At 37.5% G+C, this 17,993-nt stretch overlaps 1 protein-coding gene across 1 annotated transcript in view; it reads left to right on the top strand.

Moving 5' to 3' along the window:
- ttyh3a (tweety family member 3a) overlaps window positions 1-13,013 on the top strand; it is a 79,659-nt gene extending 66,646 nt beyond the window's left edge. Inside the window, exons 12-14 of the mRNA XM_067420184.1 lie at window positions 2,332-2,505; window positions 4,616-4,691; window positions 9,543-13,013. Coding sequence (XP_067276285.1) covers window positions 2,332-2,505; window positions 4,616-4,691; window positions 9,543-9,617 — 325 coding nt within the window. The 3' untranslated portion in view covers window positions 9,618-13,013. The remainder of the gene's footprint in view (window positions 1-2,331; window positions 2,506-4,615; window positions 4,692-9,542) is intronic.
- The last annotated feature ends 4,980 nt before the right edge of the window (window positions 13,014-17,993 follow it).

Raw genomic sequence — 17,993 nt, 5'->3', positions numbered from 1 at the left:
GTAGTGAATAGTTGCTTGGTTACAAACATTCTTGCAAATATCTTCTTTTGTGTTCAGCAGAAGAAGAAAAAAACTCATACAGGTTTGGGACAAAATGAGAGTGAATAAATGATGATAGAATTTTCCTTTTTCGGTGAACTAATCCTTTAAGGCAAGTCATTTCCCTCTGGACATATATTAAAATGCCTCCCGGGCAGCTTTTTCAGTCATGGAAGTACAACTCTTATCTCTTTGTATGGGGAAACATAAAATTCTCCAAAGCTGTTCACCAAGCTTATGATGAAATGTGAAATCACCAACGAAATCTGTCAGCAACTTTCTCGTAAATTGTTTCTAAACGCTCAAATCATGACAACAACAAAAAAAACTGAATTTTCCAGACTGGTCCAGCCAATGTGCATGTGTATCTCAGGTCACTGACATTTTTATTTTATTTTTTTGGATGTTTCTTCGATTGGCTCTTTTACTTAGAAGGTGGGACTTTGCACTTTCTCCCATTCATAGTAATATGAGTGCATCGTCTTTTTTTAGGTCTATACATTTTTTTGATACTTCTTTCTGTATCTCAGTCGTTATGATGATGCAATGATGGGTGACTTCTCATATGCTGTAAATCCACCAGCACGTTACAAAAAAAATGCATATCGGGAGTTTACAGCAATATTCTAACTATTTTTCTATATTTATTTTAACTTTTTTTTTTAAATGTATGAAAATACATTTCTTCAGAAAAACAAACATCTGTCAAATGCATAAATGTAAATGAATTCATTTAAAATATTTTGTTTTTAACTTGTCTGTTCAGCTGTTTTTAACCATGCAATAAGCACTCAAATTTGCCATATATTAAAAATAAAAAAATCCACAGCAAAGAATTGTTGAGACTTGATACAGATGTTTTCATTACCCTAAATGAGAAAATCATGAGAATATAGCCTATTTCAAGAAAAGAAAAAAATGATAGATTAACCAGTATTTTAAAATATAGTTTTATCAGAAATCAAATTTGAGGGTTAAAGTCTTTTCTGATGCTAATCTGCTGCAAATAAATGGCACAAAAGTGGTAAACCGAAAAGCTCATTACACAGTTTTCATGTTTTTCTTTCTGCATAGAAAGAGATTTTTTTTGTCATTAAACTATACTGAAAACTCTGACTTGATGTGAACAAGTCTTCATGTTGTGCACTAGATCATCTCTGATAAATGCACCTTTGTAGACAAAAATGCAACCACACTTTATGGCAAGTTGTGGTAATGCCTAGTTTTAGCTACACTAGAACAGAAGCTAAACTATTGTACATTGAATAGTGATACATAAAGTCCCTCTCTTTATACAGCTCTGGAAAATTTGAGACCACTTTACATTGACAAATCAATGTTAAGTGGTCTCTTAAATTTTTCCATAGCTGTATATATTTCTTTTGTAAACAGAGTTCATCAAACTCAACTCTTTATTGTTCAACATTCACCAATGACCAGCAGGGGACGTCCCTTATCTGTATATGTATAGTGTCACACTGTTTTACAGCCCTGGCGGTAGTGTTTACCTTCCTCTGGTTACCATCAGCTTTTTCATTATTCTCTATTAAGCTATAGCACTATAGATGCGTCACCTTCTGTTCCTGATCATGTCCAATCCGATCATCGATCAGCAGGCACAGGAGAACAAACTGTTAGTGGTCTGTTAAGTGTAATGAAGTCAATGATGCAGGTATTTGTGTGATTCCGAGCTTTCCCTCATATGATTTGTCCTCCCACTGAAAAATAAATGGAGAAGAGCGGATTACACACTGTGGCTGAAACAAACCAGACTAATTGGGATGGCAGACGCACGCATGTGCTCTTCCTGTTTGCCATCAGAGACACAGCTGAGATCGCCCTCTGCTGTTCATACCACAGTGTGATGCTTTGATAGTCAAGATCAGATAGAATTTATTAATGCACAGTTGGACATATTGCGCAACATTTGAATAGGATTAATCATTTCTTCCCTATTCTTAGTGTATTCTCCATTTCTCAAATTTGTGTTGTTGTTTGCCTTGAGGGCTCCCATCTGAGTTTTTACTGCTTGTCTGCTATCTTGCTGTATGTAACACTGCTAACTGGCACTTTTACTCACCGTCAATTCGCACTCCCACAGCGATCATGACTCGCACTTTCAGTGAGGCAACATCATAGCAATTCACAACTTGCGTGACATTGGGCTGTGTTGAAAGACTATAATAATAATGATGATATAGGAAAGGATCTGTCAGTTTGAATATAAAAGCAGTTGATGCAAGGCTTGTTCCAGCTAATGTATTTGTATGTTGTGTGTGTTTGTGCGAACAGGCCTGATGAGGACAGTGAGGAGGAGTCCATGGCTCATGGAGGCAGACAGAATCATGACAACCTGTACCGAGTGCACATGCCCAGCCTTTACAGCTGCGGCAGCAGCTACGGCAGTGAGACCAGCATCCCCGCAGGAGCGCACACTGTCAGCAACGCTCCTGTTACTGAGTACATGTGAGTTACTCACAACAACCCATACACAGTCTTTAGTGCTTCTCACTATATCCCACATTTCTACACTTTCTGATTCTTCCATGGGCCACCATTCATGTATATGTGGGGACAAATAGTTATTTAAGCAAAACAATGAGTCATAAAATACCAAAAATATATATTTTTTTAAAATGGAAAAAATATTTTATGTTGGATAATAAAACAACATAATGATGATACTTATTATTAATAATAATACAAGTAATAGTGATGATATGAATTATTATTATTAATTATTGTTATGTATTTTTGTTATGGTAATATAGTAGTTGTAAAATAATAACATTGTATAAAAGTAATGCTATTGTTATTATACTGCTATGCTTTCTACCTTATTGTTGTTGCTGTTGTTGTTATAGTAATATAGTCTATTATGTAGTATAATTGATGATAATATTATTAATAATAATAATAATAATAATAATTTATTGTAATGTGATGATAACAACAACAATAATTAAAACAATATAGTTTTACTTATAGTATAATTTATTATTATTATAAATAGTATTATTGGTCATAGTAGTATTTGTATAAAAAATTCTGATTTATAATAAGTATTATGTTTATAAAAACATTATTTAAAAAAATAATGTTATTGTTAAAGGGATAGTTCACCTAAAACAAAAAATTAAAAACTCCAGTAAGCGACTTGGGCTCGAGTCGCACTTAAGTCACAAAACAAAAGGACTTGGAACTTGACTTGGGTTTGTTAACAGCTGACTCAAGACTCAAGTTATCCTAGGTGTATATCTCAGATTAATACAATCGGAGTTATATAAAAAATGTTCTGGCTAAAGGCTACAACATACTCCGCAAGAACAGAAAACAGTTCTCGCTCCCAGGGCTGGCTGCATAACAAAATTACGTGATTTTGTTCTCGCAGCCCTGTTTTGGGAGTTCTCGCAGCTTGTTTTCAACACATCGCCCGAGCAGAACTTTTTTTCCTTGCGGGTGTCCAACAACTTTTGTCTGATTGGTCAGAATTTTTTGCGGAGAAAGTGGGCGGGGTTAATGCGGAGAAACGGATTTGTTTGGCACCTGCTTTTAAATCATGGAGTCAATTTCACTTTTGGGTGAACGATCCCTTTAAGACAGTTATGATGCAAATTGTTTTTATTGTCTTAATATAAATCATTATTGTCAAAAATCTGATACAAAACAGCAAATTAGTTCTACCTATTGGTTAGCAGACTCTGAAACAAACGTAATCAGTATTCATCCTAAAAAAAGCTGATGAGTTGGCTGATGTTAAGTGTTCTGGTACCATCCCATTCATACTGCCTCAGACTGTTCCATATGTGCTGTGTCTTGAACTGAGGATGAGAGATCCTCTGAGAGAACTTCAAACCTGCTGGTTGAAACAGCTGCTTCACTCAAGCTTTGTATCTCTCAGAGGAAACAGACTGCTGTAAGAGAGATGGTGTAGCAGGGGCTCAGAGAGGGATTTAGGGTATCTGCCATAATGTTACATGTGGGGAGAAAATGGCTAAAACCGCAAGACAAGCAATACTGTTCAGAAAGAGCGAAAATGCTATGTAATGTATAAAACCACCTTGTTTTCAATCAAGTGATATGATGCATTTCTATTAAAAGTGACATTCCCCAACACGTATACATTACCGTAAAGGGAGGTCATTCAGGATGCATTTATCAAAAGTGAGTGTAAATACATTTATAATGTTACAAAAAGATTTATGTTCCAAATAAATGCTGTTCTTTTGTACTTTCAAAAATCAAACGATCCTAAAAATGTATATATATTAAGAAAATATATTAAGCATAAGTATCACACAAATTTGTTGACAAGAAAGAACCAAACAATTTTAAAATATTGAAATAGAATTTTTTTTAACTTGTAATAATATTTCACAAATATAACGGTTACTATTTTTTATCAAATCAATTCGGCCTTGTTAAGCAAAAGAGATTTTAAAAAAAAAGAAGAAGAAAAAAGAACAACTTTTGAAGTGTAGTGTAATTAAACAAGTACAGTATGTTTGAAATATATTTGTAACATTAATGCAGGGGTGTTTTGGATCTTTGTAAAGTGTATGCGTCTCATTTCCAGGACCCAGAATGCAAACTTCCAGAACCCTCGCTGTGAGAACACTCCTCTGATCGGGAGAGAATCTCCTCCTCCATCTGTAAGTATTTGCACTTGTCCTCAGTGAATGATGACCCACATGCACACAGACACACAAACAAATCACAGAGTCATTTTGACAGCCTGAAAACTTAAATATTCACCATAAATAGCTTATTCTTAAGGTTTGCCTGTGTAAATCAGTGCTCTTCCCCATTCATTTCATCACTGTACGCAGCAAGTCATTACTGCTGTTTTGCCGCATTGATTTTTTTTCATGAGTGATGAAAAGAGAGGAGAGAGTTTTTGAGCCAGCTGCCCACTTACCAACTCGAAACACTTCGATAATGGAAGCGATATGTCAGCGCGGTCACCGGTTGTTGGTGAAATCATGCGGTTATATTTCGGCATTTACAGAAAAGGGGTGATCGATTAAATGAGTGCCCCCGACATTTCACATAGACCTTTCGTGTATTTTAGCACCTTACTTTGGCAGCCGATCAATGTGAAGCTTCCAAAGTAAGAACTGGAGCACAATGCAAATGTAGGAAAGCACCATGCACAGCACTCTGCCTGGACAGTTTCATTCTTGTCTGAAACAATTCGGCAAAAAAAAGCAGCAGACGCCAGGGAATTGATTTGGTGGCACTGTTAGTGTTCACTCACTGATAGACACTAAGAATGTGAGCGCGTAATGTCGAGTAATTGTTTTGCACCACCTGGTTGACTCATAATAAATTGATTTTCCTTTGTGCCCAAAATTCAGTTTTTGAGCAGGTGAAAAGGAATAAATGCCTGCTCACATTTAGTGTAGAACTACAATAACCATCATGTTCAGACAGCGCACACAACGCCTCTACTTTACTCATGATTATTCTCAACATGGGGATGGGAGGAGAGCGGTCAGTCAATACATTGGAGAACGAAGTTACTTGCATTACTTATTTGAAAATGACAGATGTTTTATTGTGCATTTTAAAGTAATGCATTACTTTACTAGTTACTTGAAAAAGTAATCTGTTTCAGTAATCAGTAATCCAAGCGCTGTCCAGTTATGAGAATATTTTGATTACTTTTTACTATTGTTCCGCCAATTTTCATGTGCGAAAACCAGTCATTTTAATAGAAATCCTCATGAATTTTGGGGGCGAAAGATTTCCCTATGCACATTTTGCAACAGATTGAAGTTGTTGACAGATTTGCAATGTTGGCAAACAGAACACTATTCACTCTGCAAAACAGAACACTATTCAATATAGACAATGATAGAATTTTGTGTGTAACAATGACTCGCTGAAATTTTACTAACGAGAACCTGCAAATAAAAGTTTGTTTATATTAGAGTCATGCATCCCACTGGATGAAAATCCACTTTTATTAGAAACTCGATTTGCATATTAGACTGCTATTAGTTTGCTTATCAGATTAGTGTCTATTATAAAAATAGATATCACTTCTGGGTGTGTGCCAATGTTTTTTTGTTGTTGTTGTTGTTTTTCACTAACAGTTATTGCTCCTTTTAACATTTTACAAATAAAATATACATTTCTTTTGCATATGTTACTCACATTGAAGTGTACTGGTAGTGTAGACGAGCTACAGATTATCTGGATTAATTCCACTCACACCATGTACCTGTGTCCCCTCACACCTTTGTGTCTGGTCTTGTGTCCTCTAGACCCTTCGTGTTGGTTTGTGTGTGTTGGGAAGTTCGTGTGTTGTGTGTTTCTTGAGCTGGAGATGGAGTCAGTGGTGTCTATCTGCTCTACACTTTCTTGTCGTTTTCTTTTCTGCAAATCCACACAGTTGTATTTGACATCCACGGACAGTAACAGCCGTCACAGCTGGCAGTTAAAGCCATCGGAGAGTTCCCGCTCGTTTTGGTAACAGCCTCAGCTATTCCAACAGGTACTCAAATGCCCCACTCCTACTTATTGGCCCACCTCCCTCCCTACGATGACAAAAAAACAACATCGTGATTCCTCCCCGAACCACCTTCACCCTGACCCAAGCAAGATGCCCTAGTCCCTGGTGTTTTTGTCTTGTCCTGGTCTTGTCATCTGTGAGGCAGCATGTTCTCCCTCCACCAGTATTACCTCTTTACGTATCTGACATGGAATCCAATTTCAAAGAACACAGAGAGGGATAAATGCATTAACCCAGACATTAAGGGAGAGAGCAGCTTTTTAATTTAGTTTAGCTAATGATTGGCATCCTAAAGGTGCATTCACACTGAGCGTTATTAAATTGTTGGCGGTCACCGAGCCACAGTGCTAATAGTTTGTAGTCTCGTTTGAATAAATCTGAGCTCTGTCTGCTTCATTATTGTCCCTGGCAGTCATTTTGCTAGATATCAGCACTGTTTAAAGTCAGCATGAAATGGAAATTGCAATGGTCTTTTCCATATTGTGACATATCAGAGTAAAGAGGCTTTCTGAACAAGAAAAACTGTAGGACGGGATTTGATCTTGTTTGGATGGTTGTGGTTTGCTATTGGTCGATCTCATGTAAGTGACAGGTTGTCCCGCCCTTACGCTTGTAAACATGTCATCAGAAAAGAGAGAAAATCTTGCTGCTAGGCCAAGTTAGTTTGAATAAATTTTACGAGGGAGCTTTCATTTAAAAAATATGTGCAGACATAAATCATTTACAGCAGGTACTGTAATAATCGGTAAAATGCCATTCATACCTCAGATTTGAAAAAAGACTCACATAGGGGAAAGTGGAAAACAGGCGAGACGACAACCAATAGAAAACAGATCTACACTTCAGTATTACAGAGTAATGATTATTCAATTCAATATATAATAATTTTACTTACCACAAACTCCTAAGCATCTAATCATTTGATATTACTAACAACTGTTATCAAACCAATCAAATAGATTTGATAAGAAATCAACAAAAAAGCATTTGAACTTTCCAGAGATATTGGTCTGTAACACGACTGATGACTTATCGCTTTGTCATTGCAAATCTCTTTCAGTGTGAATGCCCGTTAAGTGTTGTGAACGAAAGTAACTTCCTGTAGCTTGATATATTGCAACGGTAGGCATGTCATGCTTTGTGTAGCAGTTATCCCTTCATATTTGATTAGTAAATATTACGTATCCCCATTAGGGATGCATTAATACTGGTATCAATGTCAACCTCATGTCGTGTTTAAATTGAAGTTTTGACTTAGAGCTCACAGCTCCAGTCACTGCGCTGTTGATGATCAGTGCACATAACAGATTGGACAGGCTTTTCGTTCACTGAGAGACAAACGTGACTGAGCGCGGTGGTTTCCAACTGAGAGAATATTTTGATAACTCTATAGTAAACTCTGTATTAAGATTAAACAAAGCACTTTGCAAATGTTATTGGCAGACAGAGTACATTCATGCCCAATTTAACGACTTCAGGGAGAATTAAGTTATCTTAAGGGATCCAAAAGAGGATACTTAGATTAGTATTGTCATTTTACAACTAGAACTATATAAATCTCTTATTTTCTGTTTCAGAAATGTCTTTCAATTTATAAAAAATACTAACTGCACTCAATAATATTGCATCTACAAGGCTGTCTAAATGATTCTAGGTGTGCTGTGGCAGTTTTATTTTTTTATTTGTGTGTGTGTGCACGCGCGCATGTTTTTGTGACATATGAGGACACAAATGTGTAATGACATGGGTATGACACAGGTATTACAAGGAGAGGGTGAAATATGAGGACATTGGCCATGTCCCCACTTTTCAAAATGCTTATAAATCATACAGGATGAGTTTTTTTTTATAAAGTAAAAACGCAGAATGTTTCCTGTGATGGATAGGTTTAGGGGCAGGGGCAGTGTAAGGGAATAGAAAATACGGTTTGTACGGTAGAAAAAATCATTACACCTATGGAATGTCCCCATATGTCACAAAAACAATCTGTGTGCGTGTGTGCGTGTGCGTGCGTGCGTGCGTGCGTGCGTGCGTGCGTGCGTGCGTGCGTGCGTGTGTGTGTGTGTGTGTGTGTGTGCTTTTTCGTGACATATCAGGACACAAATGTGTGTAATCACATGGGTATGACACATGTATTACAGAAGAGGGTGACTTATGAGGACATTTCCCCATGTCCCCACTTTTCAAAATGCTTAAAACCATACAGGATGAGTTTTTTTAGAAAGTTAAAACGCAGAATGTTTCCTGTGATGGGTAGGTTTAGGGGTAGGGGGATAGAAAATACAGATTGTACGGTATAAAAACCAATACGCCTATGGAATATGTCCCCACCATTCACAAAAACGTGTGTGTATATATTTATATAAGATGCATAGAAGCACTTTACACCTGTTATGAACATCAGCCATGGGGGATTTACTCAAAAGTCATTGTCCCAAATCAAGGATATCAAATCTTTCAAGGTACTACTCTGGTTGAAAATGGCAGTCCAATCATAACTTTTGGAACGCATGGATTATACATTATAATTGTACAATATATTGTACTGGGACCCTTTTTGTTATAAGCGGATGTTACAGACTTTTTATAGTTTGTTGGCATCAATATTGGTTTGCTAATGCCTTTTTTTTACATTTAGATCACCAATTAATCTTTAAAATAACTAATAATTCAATAACACTGAACCCTCAGTGCTACCCTTTAGCTACTCTCAGAATGAAAATCCATTTTTCATTCTGCACATCATGATTTTAGTGTAAGTATTATTTTAGTATAATTTAATATCATTAAATCCCTAATAAAAATGCATGAAATTCAACACCGTCCTATGTGTATTAATACCAGGTGTAAACAGCATCTTGGAGCTACTGTGTCATGTGGCATGTTCACATGTTCTTGCACTATGTTCTTTGTTTAAAAGCCAAATCAGGTCTGAAATCTATATGACTTTGACTGTCTTTTTCTCTCAATGTTTGTCTCCCTCCAGTACACATCCAGCATGAGGGCGAAGTACCTGGCGAACGCCCGACCCGACCCCAACAGCAGCTCTGCAGCAAACTAGAGGAACACTCGTCTCCTTTCCCTTCAGTTTAAAGCTACCCCTCATCCACGTCTTGTTACTAAAGCCCAGACAATTTTCTCCCCAGGCCTACCCATTTAGCCATGTTGATCTCTGATGCGTGCTCTCAACCCAAATGATAAAGGACGTCCTTGCATCATGTAAATACTGCTGTCAGAGGAATGTTCCAGAGGCCTTGTGTGCTGTTTCCAGTTGGCCGGTTCAGTTCAGGCAGCTAGTTCAGCGTGGCGGCAGTAGAGGTTTACTCTCAGCCCTGAGTGTTTGTGTGTTGTGTGTGTGTGAGAGCGTCTGTAATGGGTATGAACTGAATTACGCACAGATGCATTGAGTGAAATGTATGTTTCTGTGGATCCATGCTGCCCTTGCTAAATTGTGGTGCTCTTGCCAGAGGTTCAGAAAGGTCTAGAACTGAAGAACTGGACAGGGTTTAATGCCCATAACCCTACATTCCTGTGTGGCCTCTTTCCTCTGGTCATTTGAAGTAATGTGACCTCCATTTACAGCCACGTCGAACTCTACAGTTTACATCAGTGGCATCTACTGTAATAGCTGAACCAATCTAATCTTAATAGAGTGAGAATCTCTTGAGCATTGATCATTTCTCTAGAGCTCAGTGATTGGGTTCCTCTTGTTTTGAATTAGTTGTTAATTTGACAAAGTGAGACGATAGCTATTTTAAGGAAAAGGTGCGCGAAATCAGGCCAGAAACATGCTCTACGCTAGTACAGATATGCAGACATGGTCACCTAGTTAGTTTGTTTAAAATTTGTTGGTGTATTGCGCTAACCTTTATACACAAAAGGGTGGAAATTAATTTTTAGTTGTCAAGTGTACGTCGGTTGCAGTGCATTATGGGATTGGATGAGTGCACTTGATAATGTTCAAATGGTACACTATGTAAGGCTATAGAGGGTGATTTCAGACACAGCCTAGTTTCTCTTCAAAACGTTGCTTTGTCATGACGGTAATGGCCCTAAAAGATAAAAATTTGAAATTAGATAAAAACTAATCCACGATTTAGCTAACTTTAGTTGCATTGCTAATTGTACTATGACGCATAAGTATGACTTTAGCATAGCTAGCTTTTGCTTTTCTGTACTTGTGTATAGTATGTTTCCGGCTTAAATCTGTAGCATACGCTGACTGTGAGGAGAAGGGCTTCTTTCATCTCATTTAATGGCTTGAGTTTTTGGTGAGAAGTTACGGTTTGTAGATGCTATGAAGCTATTGAAATCCTTGTTAGGTTTTTTTCAATACACATGAACTGCATTAAACAAACTACTCTTTTAACTGGGCTATATCCACTGCCATTGCTGGAAAACCTGAAAAAAAACAGAGCCAGACAAACTAGCCTAACAAAGAGGAAATTGAGAAAACAGTCTTTAGATTGTTGACCAAACCCTGATGATCTGGATTTTGACCAAAACGCTGATGATCTGGACAACCTCAAACTACGTTTGCCTCCAAGTTCTTTCAGCTCCTTTCAATCTGAATTCAGCAAAAATCTTAAATTGCTTTGTCTGATGCTGGGGACCTTATCTGAACATTACATTTGTCCTATTACTGTACAAACATGGAGACACTGGGACCAGCTCAGATGATTTATCGTCGCTTGAGGCAAGAGGCTGGGAGGAGTTCATTATACTGTACACAATGTCACATTTGAACCTTCATTTTGCTGATCAGTTGAGTCCTCAGGGAAGGGGACACCAATATGGCAGGAAGTGAAGTCATTAGTGTCCGGTCTTGTTTTTTGTGTGTTTTTTTTAAAGAAACAGAAGAATGGGCTCAAGCCTCTGTAACTTGTGCTGTAATTCAGTGTGACTTTCAAAAGCCCACAATTTCCTGGGTTTGTTGCTTCTCTACCACAAATTGCTTTCATTCCCAGATTTGAGAGGAAACTTGCCATCCCTGAAGAGGACATAAAAGTGATGCGCTGTCAAACTGAATATTTTCCCCTTGATGTGAGCACAGACACACAGGAGACGAGGCCAATAGTTGGCAGGGTGAACTTCGTTTCTCCTCAAAAGACCTCTCTCTGATCTAATGGACTAAGTCTAGTATGAGCTTGTCCCCATTCTGGACCTCCAATAAGGGTGCCAATCTTCTCATACCATAGACATCACCTGTCTCACCTTCACACACACCTCAGATCCACCTCCATACTGCCAACGTCTGAGTTTCAGGACACCTAATCCATGCTCTGTCCTTACCACATATTCAGGGCTCAACAATGTGAAGTTTTTATTAGTCCTAATATCTTCACTTGCTCTACAAAAAAAACTAATGTATTCTGCACATAAAGAGAATGAGGATATGTGTGTGCGTATTCAATTTCTTTCATTAAAATATATTTACATTTTTAAAAGGTTTTATTTTATCTCAGTAAAAAGCTCTACATTCATAATGATGAAGGTTCACAAGTGAAGTGTCATACTGACACCGGTCAAATAGATCATTCTTATTGTTGAGCTCTGTTTTTCCATCTCATAAAAAGTTGTGTGGGCACTGCATGCGTGCATGCTTTGTAAATGCGGACGTGGGACTTAAAACAAATGCCAATGTGACAAAGTTGCTCAGAGACTTTCAGACTTTTGTGAAAACAAGCGAGAACTTCATAGTGAAGATAATACAAGGGATGTATACAGTTATAAACAAACAGTTATTCAGCTCATTGTTTGACCATGCAAGGTTTTTTTTTTTTTTTTTTTTTTTTTTTTGCTTTTTTTCTCAAAGCATGGTCATATAAATGTGGAGTAGAACCATGTTGTGTGCTACTGACGCTTGCATTGGTTTCTATTTTTATTTTTATTTTATCAATGAAGTCTTTGTTCTAGACTGTGCCAATAACAAACTGCTTTGTACCTTCTTTGAATGCTAAATGTTTTTCATCCTTGAAGTGGACTTTTTCTCTCATGAGCTCTTTGTGGCCTGAGCAACCAAATGAGACACCTGTGAACATGAGCCTGACGTTGTGGGAGTATTTTTATTCTTCTCTGTAAATGACCACGTTTGTGACGCGATCTCTGTTTTTGTCATCATTTACTCCTTGGTAATGTCAAACAGCAAACATGATGTATACAGTACATTAAAACAATAATTGCAAGAAATTAAGGACATGAAATTGTCATAGTAGGCCAACAAACAGATAATCTTTACTTCATCTTTTTATTTGAAATTCTTAGTCTGGCATATATTTTAGACATATTAGCAAGCACAATTATTTTTTTTTTTTTTTGTCTCTTTCATGCAAATAAATGATTTGGTCTTTTATCAAGATGTTTTTTATATGACTGTAGGATGACCTTTTTGAGTTACTAAAATATTGTAAATGTTTTATTGAGCTTGAACTTTCAGATTAAACCTAACATTAACAGATACATGTGTCTGTTTAACTATTAGCTTATTGCAGCAGAACTGTCGTTTGAAACAATGATATGCTAAATTATTATGGTGATTCTGATTAATCCAAGATCATGAGAAGTGTGTAAAATAATTTAATTCTTGAATCATCTTTAATTTACTTGTCATGCTTTATTAATGCTGTAACAAGGCTTTATCAGTTATAACACTCCACGGATGTTGTCTTCACGAAAGCTGACTCGGTTCTAGCTGATAAACGCAGGGGGGCAGCATCGTGTCATTCAATGGAAAGTATGCCTGCATTACGGACAGGTTCGGAAGGGAATGCAGCTTACTTGCTGTGTATAGCCTAAGGTTACCCTATATATTAAAATAAACCGTAAGTAAAACAGTTTATTATTCCAATAACATTTTAAACGCTTCTATGTTGTTGTCACCTGACATCATCGCGTATGTTTACTTTCACTGCGAGTTTATTTTCACGATGCATTACTGTTAATAATTTTTTGGGGGGGCTTTTAATTTGTAAACCCTGATTCAGATTGTGATTCTATATTGAGTCTAGCCTGGATGCCAGCCGAATTTAGCCCCGCCCACTATTCGTTTTTAGGTCATATTCTGACTAGTATGGCCACGTCAGGCTATATTGAGTCTGTATGTGTAGAAAATTACACAAAAGAATCTGCATTGCACTTATTGGGTATTGGGTAATCTAGTCTAGGCCTACATGTAGGTTAATTATTACAACATTTTTCATGTGCCTGCCTTTAGTGTTTGATTAGTTACGCGCTCCATCATCTAACCAAAATTTTCTACAGCTTCACTGTTGTTTACTTCTCTGAGTGTGCGAATGTTTGGAGCTTGATGTGTTTTGTTTTAAAATGTTGCCTGAGGATTTGCACTGGATGCTGGATGATGCTGTGGGAGCTGAAAGGAAAATAGAAATCACAGTGTTGTGTTTATGACCTCAGTGATGTGAAATCAGTCGTGGGGGTCAGTGTCACAGGACAGGACAAACACCCACCATAGTGGCTTTCCTGTCAGCCGCCAGGCAGCTGCTGCCTCATGGGCCTGTGTGTGGAGGGGAAGAGGGTGGACTTCTGGGAAAACAAAGCACATAAAGGGATCTCCACACAGAGCACACCCTGCTTGTCTCCTTCCATTGTCCATAAAAATGTAAAGCGTATTTTGAGAGAGCGAGCTAGACACAGTCACAAACTCAAAATGTGATCAGGCATCAAAGAAAACAATTAGCTTACCAATCCACAGAAATGAAATGCTTGCGTACGTGTTACGGGAACCATTTTTCCAATAAAACAAAATGGAACCATTTTATTCCATAACTGGGATCGCAAATGGGATTCTGTGGAGCCTAATTGTGTTATGCTGGAAATCGAGTTTGGCTCCTATTGTTGAGCTGCAGGAATGCATTGCGAATGCAGTGGAGTGGTTAAGTAAATGGAAATGCATGGTGAAGCCAGGCTCCTGAGAAATACCCCCCACAACAAATTTGCTTTTATTAGACAGGGCTTAATGCCAGCACATTTAGTGTGGCTTCTTCTCGCTCCACAGTTGAGCCACTTCTGTTTTTTTTTATTTGCTGACATGTCTATGTGTCTGATCATAGGTGATGTATCTTCAGGGGTTTTATCATCTGCTTGAAAATGATTTGTTTATCAGTAAACTTTTGAGGGTTTTCCTAACAGATGTACATTTTATTATGATGTCAATGTGGGAGGAGATGGGGAGGCTCCACTGTTACTCGAAATTAAGAACAGAATCAAGGGCATTTAACATTTTAACTTCAGCCTGCAACACATACTAAAATAAAATGTTAGACAACACACTATACTTATTTTTAAAATTATGTTGCATTAGTAAATAACTGAAATAAGGAGAAATAAAGAAATTACTAGAACAAAATAAACTAAGATAAGACAAAGTAAAATATTAATAAATATATAAATAATGATAAAATAGTATTGAATGCATCACATAGAACAGTGTGTTGGGGGTTTGTTGAGTTTTAAAAACAATGTTACAGAAATTATTAGTGAATGCATTAACTACTCTTAACAAATGAGATCTTATTGAAAAGTGTTAGCTAAAAATGTTTTCTGATAGCAAAATTCAATTCAGCCCATGTAAGAAAGAATGTAACGGCTAACAACAGCAACCAAGGAGACGGAGCTTAACGAAAGGCCAATTGAGTTGCATGTAGTGTGTAAATGCCTTTACACTCCATCTTGATGGAGAAGGTTTTGAGTCATGGTGACAGGGCAGGTTCCTCAGAGCTATACAGAGGGGCAGCTGTCTTGAGGGGGTCATTCCTCACACCCCACTGGCTCTTTGTAACATCATTCTCCACCCGCAGGGAGGAGCAGGCCCCTCTAAAAAGACTCGATCCTGTTGTCCTCTCTCCTTTATTTAAGAGCAGTGCTGAGAAGCAGGCATTCCTCCAGTGCTGGCTTTGATTGTCAGTTAACCTCTCTTAAACTCCACCCATCGGTCTTCTATAATACTTACGCCATTCAGAAACATCTAAGGTTGCTTATTCTGAGCAATCCTTACGCCCTTTTCTTACCCATTTTGTTAGCTTTTTCCCCCTCACTGTCTCGATTTATATACCTCCGTGTTCTTTCCCTCCACAGCACAGGGACAAGGGAAAGTTAACAAGGTATAACCCACATTAGTGCACCACGTTGCCTCTGAATACCTCAAGAATGAACAACTGCAGGAAAACCGGCTCCAAACCAAAACAGCATTGTGCTTAAGGGCAGGAGAGTCGAGCTCTCTAGTTAAAGTGAACATGATTCATTTCTTTCAGAGGGTCGATTCTGTTGTGTCCGTTGAAGATGAAATGTCAAAACTGAAACCTTGAGAAGGGAAGCAGTTGGGGTTTTACTCATAACAGTTCGTTATTGCACCTTTGGAGGATGTTAAAGGGATAGCTCACCCAAAAATAAAAATGTTGTCGTCCCTTACTCACTCTCAAGTTGTTTCAAACCTATGAGTTTCTTTCTTCTGCTGAACACAAAAAGAAGATACTTTAAAGAACGTTGGTAAGCAGACAGTTGACAGTAGCCATTGACTTCCATAGTAGAAAACTTATATATACTTAAAACTATATATATATATATATATATATATATATATATATATATATATATATATATATATATATATATATATATATATATATATATATATATATATATATATATATTATGGAAGACAATGGAGTCCTCCGTCAACTGTTTGATTACCAAAATATCTTCTTTCGACAACTTGAGGGTGAGTAGTACAATCCAGATTACTCCCTAACTATCAAGTGAGGCTCTTTGGCTCATCTTAGAGTGAATAAATGTGCTTATCAGTTAATAGCACCACCCTGTTCTGCCCTGAGAGCAATCTTTAAGTTTAACTGATTTTCTGCTGATTTGCATCCTGCTTTGCATCAAAGAATCACCAAAAGATCACTTTCCCCAATGTAGTTTGTATACTCATCCCATCTTTGGGAGAACCAGGTTTTCATGTCAATGGGTGACCCTCATACCTCATGATTTTAGTAAGATTATTCAGTGTATTTTTAGAAGTGTTTGTTGGCTTATTTCTTTGTGAAAATGCTACATTATTAGGTTACTGACTATGATTTTCTTTTCAAAAAATTTCAAGTAAAAGTTTAAATAATGCAGCTTCCTCATCAATAACCAATTTAAAACCATACAGAATAAAATGTACTTAGACGATGTGTGAAGTAAAACGTATTGGCTCTTGTATATACGTGGAAAAAAAAAAGATATGTCCCACCCAAACTTTGTTTCAATTGGAAATAGTGAAATGTTAATGTATGCAGATGTATGCCAGACAAGGATGAAAAAAAGTTAAAAGGGCCCAAAGAAAGATCATATTTTCCAGAATGAGCCACTGGAAAGATCTGCTTGTAGCTAGGCTAGCAATATGCAGATGGAAGAGAGAATGAGATCACACAAAAGACTTAGCCTTGCTATTGGCAGAACATTGTCTCCTGGCGTTTTGTTTCAAATGCTAGTTTCTAAACTGGAACAAATCCTTAAAATATTTTGTTGTCATTCAGGTGAGAGTTCATCTTGGCAGCTATGCCAAGGAAGTTTAGACAAATGAACTGCTGAATGAATTAATGTTCAACACCCAGGAGACATCTCTCAGCATGTTTGATAACCCTCCATGAGAATTTCAGAAACATACATTTTTGCTCTGTGAGGTAAAGCCTCTATGGCAGAGGATATCTGATTGCTGGATTAGGAGATTGTCACTGAGTTCATTGGAGCACATGTTCATAGGGATTACAGATCCAGCCAGTGGCTGGGAGGCCCAGAGAACTGGTGTGGTGTGCAGGCGCCTGCTCGCTGCCTGCATAATTATATCCTCAGAGAACCATTAAGAGATCATGTGTGAACAGGACCTTTTAAAAAAACACCAGTGAATCGGTTCTGGCAATTTACCGGTATGAGTTGGAATATTACCTGTAAATTACTGGTATGATGCTGTGTGTGAACTAGGAATGAAGATTACTATTAATGGTATTATGTTATTAAAGGAACTGTATGTAAGAAATATATTTCAAGTCACTGTAAAATGGCCCTGATATGTCACTAAACATTGAAAAAATAATGTTAAAGGGTTAGTTTACCCAAAAATAAAAATTCTCTCATGAATTATTATATCACCCTCATGTCGTTCGCCACCCGTAAGACCTCCATTCACCTTCAGAACATAAATGAAGATATTTTTGTTGAAATCCGATGGGTCAGAAAGGCCTCCATTGACACCAATGTCTGACCAGAGTTTGCCGTTCACAGCTCAGAAGTGTATTGAGAGTTGCTAGACGACACTCGCGGCAGATTAGATTTGCTGCCGCTAGGGTCTAGATTTCTAGACTAAATATCACGTGATTTCAGCAGTTTAGCAGTTTGACATACGATCCGAATCATGAATCAATACGCTGATTCATAA

This window comes from Pseudorasbora parva, chromosome 2, assembly GCF_024679245.1.
Source record: "Pseudorasbora parva isolate DD20220531a chromosome 2, ASM2467924v1, whole genome shotgun sequence".
Lineage (NCBI taxonomy): Eukaryota > Metazoa > Chordata > Actinopteri > Cypriniformes > Gobionidae > Pseudorasbora > Pseudorasbora parva.
This window is presented reverse-complemented; position numbering and strand designations above follow the sequence as displayed.